The 12,714-nt window shown below is 39.3% G+C and overlaps 1 protein-coding gene across 1 annotated transcript; it reads right to left on the minus strand.

Moving 5' to 3' along the window:
• Positions 1 to 8,051: 8,051 nt before the first annotated feature.
• Positions 8,052 to 8,957, minus strand: TAS2R16 (taste 2 receptor member 16). The gene has a single exon (XM_061166392.1). The coding sequence runs from the start codon at positions 8,955 to 8,957 to the stop codon at positions 8,052 to 8,054; it is 906 nt and encodes a 301-aa protein (XP_061022375.1).
• Positions 8,958 to 12,714: the final 3,757 nt, after the last annotated feature.

The raw sequence follows: 12,714 nt of genomic DNA on the forward strand, positions 1-12,714 counted from the left end.
ACAAGTCTATGCAAGATGTCTGGCCTTCAACAAAAAATTACAAAACACACAAGAAAAATGAAACCATTTTCAAGAGACAAAGAAATGACCCAAATGTTGGAAGTATTAGACAGGGGACTTTAATTGCTGTTTAACAATAAACTTTGACTTAAAAACACTTTTAGATTTACAAAAGAGTTGCAAAGATAGAACAAAGAATGTTAATAACCTGTTTTCCCTGATTGTTTATTAAGATATATAGGGAACATATATACACCTGTTGGAACCAAGGGTCTAACATTAATGATACACTACTCTTAACTAACTTCTGAAGCTTATTCAGATTTCACTAGTTTTTCCTTAATTTTTTTTTTTTTTTTGTTCCAGGATCTTACCCACAAAATCACATTGGATTTACTCATTATGCTGTCTTAGTCTCCTCTGGTCTGTGACAATTTCTCCAACTTTCTGATAAACTGTACAGTTTTAAGGAGTACTGGTTGAATATTTTGTAGACTGTCCCTGGACTTGGGCTTGTCTATGATGTTTTTCTCATGGTTAGGCTAGAGTTTTAGGAGGAACATCACTAAACTTAAGTGTGGTTCTCATTCTTTTATAACAAGGGCCCATACTATCAACATGCCTTATTGGTGATATTAGCCTTGATCACTTGGCCTACATAATATTTGCCAGGGCTCAGTTGTTCAGCTTTTTACTTGCTGTTGGGACAGAGTGGCAACTTTCAAGCTCCTTACATGTGGAAGAGAAAACTAGAAGTCCCCATTGTATTTTTCTAGAAAATAATTTATTTCATCTTTATTTTAAAACTGTTTGCTTACAGTTTTGCAAATGGTCTCATAATTTTTATTCAAAAGTTTTTATGTTTTAGTGATTATTTCTTTTTTGCCATTTAAAATTCTGTATAATTTTGCATAATTTTGCTTTTTCCTTTTATTTCTAGATTAAGTTAGCTAATGATTTGTCTACTGTATTAAAATTGTCACCTAACAGTTTTCAACTTTATAAGCATTACTATGTATAAAATAGATAACCAGCAAAATACATACTGTGCAGCACAGGGAACTATATGCAATATTTTGTAATAATCTATAAGGGAAAAGAATCTAAAAAGGAATATAGATATATGTGTGTGTCTGACCATGCCTCTAAGTGGACATAAAAGGAAAATTCCTTTTATTGAAGAATATATATATTCTTTAATAAAAAAAAGGAATGGACTCATACTACTGAAACTGACACAAAGACAAATGAGGTTGAGGTGAGCATAAGCATGCATGTTAATTAAATGAGCAAGATGTCAGGGAAATTTCACCCTAAACTCAAACTCTATGATCTTAAGTCTGGGTAGAGACAACTGGGAATGAGAAAGATGGCAGAAATGAACCTCACAGAAACCAATATATTAATATTTATCAAGTTAATATTTATCAAAAACATGATGATAACCCCAGCTGCACAGTAGTCTTGCAGAGTCTCTCTTCTGCATCTCAGGGGATGCTCTCAGAATGCAGCAAAGGTGGCAGAATGGTTGGTGTGGGTATCAGACACTTGTCCTAATATCCAGGACCTTTTCTGAAAGTCTTGCCATGCTATGCTCACGAATGTCATGGATCCTATCCTTCAGTTCAGTTCAGTTCAGTCGCTCAGTTGTGTCCGACTCTTTGCGACCCCATGAATCACAGCACGCCAGGCCGCCCCGTCCATCACAAACCCCCGGAGTCTACTCAAACTCATGCCCATCGAGTCGGTGATGCCATCCAGCCATCTCATCCTCTGTCGCCCCCTTCTCCTTCTGCCTCTAATCCCTCCCAGCATCACGGTCTTTTCCAATGAGTCAACTCTTCGCATGAGGTGGCTAAAGTATTGGAGTTTCAGCTTCAGCATCAGCCCTTCCAATGAACACCCAGGACTGATCTCCTTTAGGATGGACTGGTTTGATCTCCTGGCAGTCCAAAGGACTCTCAAGAGTCTTCTCCAACACCACAGCTCAAAAGCATCAATTTTTCGGCGCTCAGCTTTCTTCACAGTCTAACTCTCACATCCATACATGACCACTGGAAAAACCATAACCTTGACCAGACGGACCTTTGTTGGTAAAGTAATGTCTCTGCTTTTTAATATGCTATCTAGGTTGGTCATAACTTTCCTTCTAAGGAGTAAGCGTCTTTTAAGATCCTATCCTTACTTGTACCCATATTTTAGGACCTATAGATTTTCCTTTTATGTCCACTTAGAGGCATAGTCAGAGACTATCATAACATAAAATGCCCAATCATAATAATGAATGAGCAAGAGAATATAGAGCAAAAACTGGAGGGGGTTTGTTTGACTTTGTGACAAATCTCTCAGATGATAGCTTGAAGGGCTTAGCAATAGGATCAAAAAACTTCAAGTTGGTTGACCAAACATGCCCTGTCCCACTGTGGGCTTACCTGGAATAATATCATCAACTTCAAATCTCTTACCTATTTTTTTTGTTTTTTTGTTTATTTTGAGACATGTTTTATTTCTCTTTCTTAGTAATATGTTACAATCTGGACTTTGTCTAGACATTAATCTTGAGGTTTGATGGGAGCACACTCTACCCACCCTTTTTCTGGTTAATTCTTAGGTTCCTACATTTAGAGCAGAGGTAGGGAGAAAAGTTGATTTCTTGATTTATCCTTCAGAAGACAGTCTTATTTCTAAGTTCTTGGAGTGGATCTCATTCAAACCATCAAGTACTGACAACACCAATCTGCCAATATTCTCAAGAAATATCTACCTACACACTCTATCTTTAGCCTTTAAGAAAGAAGGCTTGTGAAACTTATCTTCCCTCTAATTTTAAACTTAAATTTTAAGATCTATTTTTTCCTGCAAATGCAAGTGATTATTCCCAGTCATTTTGGCTATATCTTGGCTGTGTTTCAGTTATTAAATTAGCATATTTTAATAAAAGTTAATCTTAAAAAATCTAACATTTAAATCTTAGTTTAAGATTTAAAGGAAAACTTCAGTCATGATACAGGATTTGTCTTTTATATAATCAATGTGACCTGTCATTTTTGATATAGTCTATCTAAAAAAATATTTGAAGAAACTTAGCTCTGCAAAAAGTATAGTTTATACAATTTTATCTTTGCCACCAAACTAGCAAAAAGTCAGTTCATACTTAGTATCAATTTTGTAAGTTTTATTAAAAATAGAACACCATCCTAAACAAGTGTTGTTTGGGGAGTTTGAGGTATGGCTAAAAGATTGTGAATGAGTCTCAAGGATTCTATTAAAAGCTCTGTCTAGATAAATCAAAGATGATGCTTTCCCTCCTCCTATTAGGAAGCATTTTGACATTATGAATAGTCACAGGAATAAGTTGTCTTGTACTGATTGTAAAATATATTGTAGGTACTCCTGGGGGCTTTATGGGAAAGTTTCCCAATTCCCTTATTATGTGTTTCTGGAATTGAAGTAAATCTGGTAATTTTTTTAAAAAGTTTTACAATTCCAGGTATGTTATGATTGGTTTTTTACTACAACACTTCTCCTGCTATTGTCTTTGATAGTCTTTCTTTCTCTTCTGCACCTTTACCTTTATCAAGAACAATTTTGGAAAGAACTTGACATAGTTTTTGATAGAAATACGAGAACAATGGGGGCTTCGCAGGTGGCTTAGCGGTAAAGAATCTACCTGCAATGCATGAGACCAGGAGATGAGGATTCAATCCCTGGGTCAGGAAGATCTCCTGGAGTATGAAATGGTAACCCACTCCAATATTCTTGCCTGGAAAATTCCATGGACAGAGTCCGGCAGGCTACAGTCCATGGGGTTGCAGAGTCAGATACAACTGAACTTGCACACGCACAAGAACAATGAGGACCCTTAACACAAGAACAGTAACACCTTTAACAAAGTATAAGCACAAACACCAAAATGGAAAAAAGGGAAGAACTCAGTGATCTACTCATGAGTTACTAAACACTGAAACTTATTGTGCTCGAGTCCAAAATGTAAGGCCACTCTATCTGGATTCAAGTAAAGGGACTCATGAAAGTTGTAGTGGCAGTAAAACAAAGGATTATCAGAAGCAAACCTTTGACTTGGCCTCTGGTTTAGTTTCTTCTGAGAAAAGAAGTCATCTCAGGGTCGATTTATAAGGAGAATGTAATACACAGCACCTGACAAACAATCGCAGAAAACGTAGGGGCATTTAGCATCTTATTGACTTTTATGTCTCCTGTAACAATTTTATTGAATAGACAGCTCAGAAAAAACAAGTTTTTCTCCAACCTTGCCTTCAAACATGTACCAGAGAGCATCATTTCTCACCTCCTCTGGATATTATAGATTCCACAGGTTCCTAAGAATAGCTCCATTTTGATTTATAGTATGAAACTATAAATCAACAAGTAGAAAGCTGGAAACTTCAGAAGCATGCAGGGACTAAACATACTCCTGAACAACAAATGGATCAAAGAAGGAATCAAAAAGGAAATTAAGAAATATCTTGAAACAAATGAAAATGAAAACACAATGACCAAAATCTATGGGATGCTGCAAACAGCAGTTCTTAAAGGGAAATTCACAGTGATAAATGTATATGTTTATAAAAAAGAGCGATGCCAAAATGAATAACCTAACTTTACATCTCACAGAGCTAGGAACAGGAGAACAACTAAGCTCAAAGTAAGTAGAAAGAAAATCATAACAAAGATCAGCATGGAAATAAATGAAATAGAGATTAGAAATATAATAGAAAAGATCAGTAAAACTATTGGCTGCTTTTTAAAAGAAAAAATTGACAAACCCAAGGGAAAAAAAGACATGAATGAAATCAGAAATGAAAGGGGAGACACTACAAATGACACCACAGAGTCACATAGGGTCGTAAGAGATCACTATGAATAATTACATGCCAAAAATTAGGTAACCTGGAAGAAATGCATAAATTTCTAGAAACATAAAAGTATCCAAGACTGAATCATGAAGAAAGGGAAAATATGAACAGATCAATAATGATTAAGAAGATTAAATCAGTAATTAAAAACCTCTCAAGAAAAAACCAAAGACCAGATGATTTTACTGGTGAAGCTTATCAAACATTTAAAGAATTAACACTAATCTTTCTTGAACTCTTTCAAAAAATTAAAGAAGAGGAAACACTTTCCAAGTAATTTTATGAAGCTAGCTTATCTTGATACCAAAGCAAGACAAGAACACTGATGCACACGAAAGTTGAAACCCTCAACAAAATATAAGCAAATCAAGTTCATCAGTACATTGAATGGATCAAACATCACAATGAAGAGGAATTTATCCCAGGGATATAAGGATATTCAGCATGCACAAATCAATAAATGTGATATTAATAGAATGAAAGATAAAAATCAAATGGTCATCTCAGCAGGTACTATGAATAATGAGTGTTATATGGGATGGACTGATTACAAGTTAGATAATACCGGTACATAGGCCACTGGTGACTGCGCCAACTCAAACTCTCAACGGTATCCTTGTTCTTGCTCCAAACACCTCTGTTATTCTTTGTAAAGTATCTCCCTTTTAAATCCTAACCATCTTTTTCCAAATTAAAACTCTTCAAGTCTTTAAAACTTACCTCTTGGTTTCCATCCCTTTTCCTTTAACTCTCAGGTCTGGTATTAGCCAGCAGTATGAATTTAGGTAATTCACATGACTTTTGTAGCTCTGTTTCCCAGGATTGGATTATCATGACCTACCTTGTCCATTTGAAAATGATTAAATACAAAAAAAAAAAAAAAAAAAAAAAGAAAATGATCAAATACATGTGGAAGCTCTTTGTGAACTATTAGGTGCCACAATGATAAGGGGAGGTTGTTATTTCTGTGCCTTCACTTTATTTTATTAATTTCTGGATCCCTTCCACTGGCTCTTATATCCCCAACTCATGCACATCCTGGATACCTTTTCCATTGCAACTTCCTCCGAAGAAGACAGTGAAAGTATTACAGATATTTAATAGCTTCTAGAAGAATATCTGTGTATTTGATAGTTGGGAACAGAGGGAGAAGGCTTTTATTTTGTCCATTTTCTCTATTTACACATATGTGAGGAATACAGTTTCTATTTCTTTCAACTTTCTGAGACTTTAGATCATGCAATATGTGGATACAAATGACCAATAGCAATCACTCAAATTTCAGTTGCTTTTTTGTCCCACTTGTTCTGGTAGAGTCCCAAACTCTAGCAACACACCAGCTCACCGGTCTCCTAAGCATTCTTGGGGGTCTCTGATCAGATAACACAAAGTTGATTTCTACCTTCTACTTTTCTTTTTTCTACCCAGTGCCATTTCATCTAGTTACGACTCTACTCAATTGACTATTGCATTCGCTGGGTTCTGTCCCACCTTCTACCACTTGAACCACTGGGCCTTGGGAAATGCCAAATGCAATAGCAGAAATGTCACTGAGATATATCAGATGGAACAGAGTCTTTGGAAAAAGTTCTTTCAATTTGTACTTATATTTCACACCCTTGGTTTCAAATATGAATTCAAGAGATGATGAGACAAATCAGAGTGATAGACCCAAGACCAGATCAGAATTTCCATTTCCTTCCAGGACTAAGCCTTCTTTTGTAGTCAAACTTGAGATACCTGCTTTTTAAGTCTTCTCATGGCAGAACCAGACGTTCAATTCACCAGACATCCCTAATATATATGAGGTGAACAAAGTATATTCTTAACTCTGGCATCAGAAAGCTTTAAGAGATGAAGTTGTCCTTAGGAACAATACCTGGATAAGTGCTGGAGCTTATGGAAGCTGAGACTCAAAGGTCTGTGAGCTGGCAGTTACCAATTTTGTTGCTGGTGGGTGAGGGTGGAGAGGAAAGAAAGGAGAGAGATGCCATGAGGATAAGGTAGGACTTGGTCCTACCAAGATAAGAGTATGAGAGAAACCTGTGGGATTGGGGAAGCTGAAAAGGACGTAAGTCCTAAAGGTGATTTTAACTAGTTCTTTTGCAGTTCCTATATTCTTGTCCGTTTGGAAAGAACTTTAGACTGTCAGAGAGCAAAGAAGATTATAGAAGGCTTAAGCCAATGTCACTAAGATTTTATGAAGAGGAGTTCCAGCTGACATCTGGGTTATGCATGGAAGAAAACCAGCTAAGCCTCAATCTGGGAATATTTCTAGAAATTTCATTCCATTTTGTAGTACACTGAAGAGGCAAGAATCCAGCCAGTGGAAACTATGTGTGTGTGTGCACGTGTGTGTGTGTTTAGTCGCTCAGTCGTGTCTGACTCTTTGTGACCCCATGGACTGTAGCCTGCCAGACTCCTCTATCCACAGAATTTTCTAGGCAAGAATACTTGAATTGGTTGCTGTTTCCTATGCCAGGGAAACAACCAATCAAATTAAATTGCCAATATTTGAACAAATTCCAAGATCAACCTAGATTGGGTAAGTCATCTCCTTTTCTGGGGAACATGTAATGTCTTAGCAAATGCAAATGAAAGAGTTAAAATTTGATATGAGTTTTGAAAGCATAAAGGCACTGTATTTGGAAGAGACACAAATAAGGAAAATCATATTATAGGATAAAAGTTCAGAAGCAGCAGAGAGGGATATTCAAGATCTTTTCCTGACTAAAGTGGGGAAGATAAATTAAGGGCTTTAGTATGGAGAACATTCAGGGTATGGGCAATAAACTCTTATAGGGAAGAGACTCATATTAGTATGTGAAGAATTGGCAGTCATAGACGAGATCAAATGAAAACAAAATGGGGACACCATGATTTTGGATCTCTTGTGTTGAATATACCGGGAGAAAGATCCCAGGGGTAGAGAGGTAGAGGAAGTCATGAGAGAGTTTGCACCAACCTGGGGATTGTGGACAGGAGAAGGAAGTAGTGGTATGGAACAGAGCCTGATTGTTTGGAGATAGATGGCTGTGGGCAAAGAGAATGAGGCTGAGGTTTATAGTTTCTCATTGTCACACGGGGGATTGTCGAAATCCTGCCAGTTCGGTTATTGGTATTAGTTGTATCGGTGCAAAAGCTCATTTGCCCAGAGGTCTTGTCCCCTGTGCCTCAGGCAGCTTCTAGGCTCCAGCACCTTGCCTTTAAAACTCTTTTAAGTTTGGCACTGCTCAGCATTAGTAAAGTAGAATGAATAGAGACTAATGCATAGATGATAGCTTCCCAGGCCCAAAACCAGGACTCTTTATTAAATAGGACATCCAAGATGGAGAGGAGCACGGTCAGAAAATAAAAGGTGAACAAGGTGAGGAAGATGGCAAGAGACCTCAGGGCGGCAGAGTGAGCTTCCAGGCTGGAGTTGGAGTGGCCCGTGTGAAGGTCTTTCATCTGCTTCAGATGTCGGGATAATAAGGCCATGAGCAAGACTGTGGAGGCCAGGAACAGGAGGAAAGGAATAACCAACACAACCACTTTCTGCAGTGTGGAAAAATCCCACAGGAATGCCTCAAGTCTCTCAAGCATGGTGCTGTTTCTAGAGAAATGCTTCATGGAGATGAATTGAATATTGATGTAATAACTAGTAGCTGAAAAGATGATAGACACACAAGAAATCAACAGAGAGCCCAGCAACAGCCGAGGAACCAATCTCACAATTCTCCACTTCAGCCAGAGGAAGATGGGGTGGCTGAAGAACGAGACTTTCACACAGTAGAAGACAGCAAGCAAGCTGGTCAACCAGAAGGAAAGGATGTTAGTAAATTCCCAGACGATCCCGAAATACCAAAAATTATAATTAGGGTGGAAGTGGGAGCCAAAGTTGTACAACATCGATGACCACAGTTGAAAGAAGCGGCAGATGCCCAGGCTGGTGAGAATCATGTCCACAGGTGGCAGCCTTTGAGCCTGCACCCACTCTCTGCCCAGTGCTACGACAATCAGGCTGCTCTGCCCAGTTATTGTCAAGAACTCAAGCATATAGATGAGCATGAAGAAGACAGAGAGTTGGCTGGTTATCATCCTTCTATTCCAAAGAAACTTCCTGGGCATGTACTCAGAATCTCTGCCACAGTTTCCAGTTTGGGACCAGGTTCCTGGCCCCACTAGTGTTTCATGCAAGAAAATACCTGCCTCCCAATGCAAATTTTCCCTGGCTTAATTTTGACTTTGCCATTTTCCTAGCTGCAGGATTTGCTTATGCTTTGCTTGCTGGTTTGTTATCAGGCCTGGATACAGGGAAATGTGGTTGGAATGTGGACTCTTGCTTCAAAAGGCGATTTGATTATTTCCATATAAGACATCCCTATTTCATAACCATGCTGTTTATATCTTCTGAGGTGTCTTTAGCTTATTTCTCCATCATTTCCATAGGATAGTCTCACTCTTTATACCTACAACTTGAACTACAGGAAAGAGAAATCCTCTGTCCATTCATGTCCCAGGTAATATTTCTAGTCTTCTCACGGAGTGCTGTAACAATGTCAACTTCAAAAACCCTGTCTCCCCAGCTTCTGCAGCCGCTGGGCACAGATGCCATGATCAAAGTTTGAACCCCTCTGATGTGTGTGCTCAGTCAGTCATGTCTGAGTCTTTGTGACTTCATGGACTGTAGCCCGCCAGGCCCCTCTTTCTGTGGGATTTTCCAGGCAAGAATATTTGGAGTATTCTTGGAGTAATATACTCCAATACTTGGAGTAATCCCAGGAGTGGGTTGCCATTTTCTTCTCCAGGGTATCTTCCAAATCCAGGGATGGAACCTAGGTCTCCTGCTTGGCAGGAGGATTCTTTATCACTGAACCACCTGGGAAGTCCTTGAATCTATGTAAGAAACAGAAAAGAAAATCTTTGCTGTGAGAGTCCACTCAAGAAATTGCGGGAAGCTGAGATCTTCAAGTCTCCTCGTCTAAGAGGGGCCATTTTCTTCGCTGCCCATTGGACTTCTTAACTCAGAAAAATCACCTCACAGTGCCCACTCACTCCCTAAAATTGAGAGGTGGCTTCCTTGGCTATTGTTTTGCTGATTCCAGTACCTTGAGCTGAGGTTTTATATAGGATATATAAAAGATATATATATATATATATATATCCATTTGTTCCGTTATCATCACTATTTTTTTTTTTTTTTTCTTATGTGGTGAGGCTATGTTTGTCCCTGCTCCCACTGCTCAGGATGAATTGAAAGAGGGCCCTCTTACCACTAGTAAAACAATGTTTAAACTTGACATCTACTGAAGGGAGCAGCCTAAAGGATGTGCTCTCTTTGTTATTGTCATTGAGTTTCCCCTTCCCTGACCAGCCTGTGGAGAATTGCTGATGACGGTAACTTCAAACGTCCCTGCCTCTGGTGTAATCTGGTTCTGTGAAACTGTAACTCGCTATGAAGTCCCCAGTAGATATTTCTGGGAGTGTCTCCTGTGGGCTCGCAAGCGAGTCTGACCCCAGGGGATGGGGATGGGCTGCTCTCTCAGGCACCTGCTGAGGATAGTCACCTGGCAGGTGCTTCCTGTCCAGCTTGGGACCCAGTTTGGGCTGCACCACCTCTTACTTGTGCTCCTGCTGCTCAAAACTCCACCCCTAAAGGCCCTGAGGCTGAGGGAACTAGCTGTCTGTCTGTGGGGGAGCGGCCCAGTGTTCACTCTGAGCTGTTTGAGGAAACTTGGAAGCTTAACTCTTTGCCCTTCTATCTCTGTAGTCTCACTAGAAGCAAATTTGATTTGCAGCTGTCCCAACAACTACAATGGTGGCTTAGATCGTACAGAATCTGCCTGCCAGGCAGGAGACCTGGGTTAGATTCCTGGGTTGGGAAGATTCCCTGGAGAAGGGAATGGCAATCGACTCCAATATTCTTGCCTAGAAAGTCCCTTGGACAGAGGATCCTGGCGAGCCAAAGTCCACTGGGTCGCAAAGATTTGGACACAACTGAGTGACTAACTCTTTTAAACAACTACAGTAGCACCCACTTGAGGCAAGCTCTTTTTCTATCAAGATTCTAGGCCCACATTCCAAGTATTCAATGTTGCTACTGTGGAAGTGAATGCCTGGTGGGGGGTGGCACCTTGGAATATGAAGACAATAATTGAAAACCTCAGAGACTCCTGTTGATTATGGCAGAAAACAACACAATATTGTAGAGTAATTATCTTCCAATTAAAAATAAACTTAAAAAAAAGAAGAAAATGCCATTTTTCTAGACCATTAGTTGATAAATCTATCCTTTTTTCTGTTGAATTTCCTTAGCACCTTTATTGAAAAATATAAATGTTGGTTTATATGGAGTCTCTAGTCTTTTCAACTTATCTATGTATATAAATGTTCACCAGGCTTCCTCAGTGGCTCAGTGGTAAAGAATCTGTCTGCACTGCAGGAGATGTGGGTTCAATCCCTGGGTTGGGAAGATCCCCTGGAGAAGGAAATGGCAAGTTACTCCAGTATTCTTGCAAGGAAAATCCCATGGGCAGAAGAGCCTGCTGGGCTACAGTCCATGGGGTGAGTGGCTGAGGACACATAAATGTTCACCAATACAATGTAAAAAAAAGAAAACCTCAGAGACAAAAAGAGCCTTATAAGCAGGGAACTTGTGAATTTGTAGTCTTTTGATGCTATTTTGGACAACCAATAAATTACACATTGGGCTTCTCTGGTGGCTCAGGGGTAAAGAATCCACCTGCCAATGCAAGAGACGTGGGTTCGATCCCTGAGTCAGGAAGATCCCCTGGAGAAGGAAATGACAATCCACTCCAGTATTCTTGCCTGGAAAATCTCATAGACAGAGGAGCCTGGTGGGCTACAGTCCATCAGGTCGCAAAAGAATCGGACACAACTTAGTGACTAAACAACACAGCGACATCAAAACTACACATTACTTCTAAATATCTAAATATTTAGGAATCCATAGCTATGTAGGCAGACCAGAAGATGAATTCAGAAAATAAGCTCTGGAAAATGACACCAGGTAGACCCCAAATATTTAATTAATGCCTTCAAAATTGAGAGGATAATTCTGATAAGTACAGTTGACAAAGGAGACAAAGTGAAATTCATTGACCCTAGGTGTGAAAAGCGCCAACTCTGTATGCACTTTTGGTCAATCAAGGAAGAAAAAAGCAGAAGTAATCCAATATGAACCTTAGCATCCTTGAACATAAAACAAGAAACCACTGATGCAAAGGTAAACTACACTTAAAAATTACACTAGGAAACAGAATATTAGAAAGCATCTGATCTACATACTCAACAAAATGAAAGAAGCAGGAGATTTTAAAAGGGCGATGACAAAACACTAGTTTGCAATTAAAAGGTGAATTTTGGTTGACAGGGATCCAGATATAAGAAGGGAGAAAGATGAGAGAAGGAATGATGGTAAGTGAAATATGCAACAAAAGCATTACTATCTGTTTTCTTTCCTAGATACACTAGGCACATTGCCTTCTTTATACACTGCCTTATTCTGAGAACCTGCAGGACCCAGGATACTGTACTCCACAGGAGCACTCTCTATAATGATAGTGACCACTCGAGAAACCCAGATTCTCTTTGTGCAAGTTTGAATGTGAGACATACAAAGTGAGTCCCTAACTGGTGGCTGATGTTCCCTGGAGTTAGCAGTTCAAAGGCTGGCTCTTTTCTTGTGTATACATGTGAATCCCGAGCAATCTCTGGGATCAGCAACTAGAACACGGCAGCCCCTAGTAGGTACTTAGAAAACATCTGCTGAATGTAGGATGAGTACAAGGAAAGCAGAGCATGTGTCCTACTGTATCACAAGAGCAAGGGCCTT

Source organism: Dama dama, chromosome 18 (genome assembly GCF_033118175.1).
Source record: "Dama dama isolate Ldn47 chromosome 18, ASM3311817v1, whole genome shotgun sequence".
In the NCBI taxonomy this organism is placed as follows: Eukaryota; Metazoa; Chordata; class Mammalia; order Artiodactyla; family Cervidae; genus Dama; species Dama dama.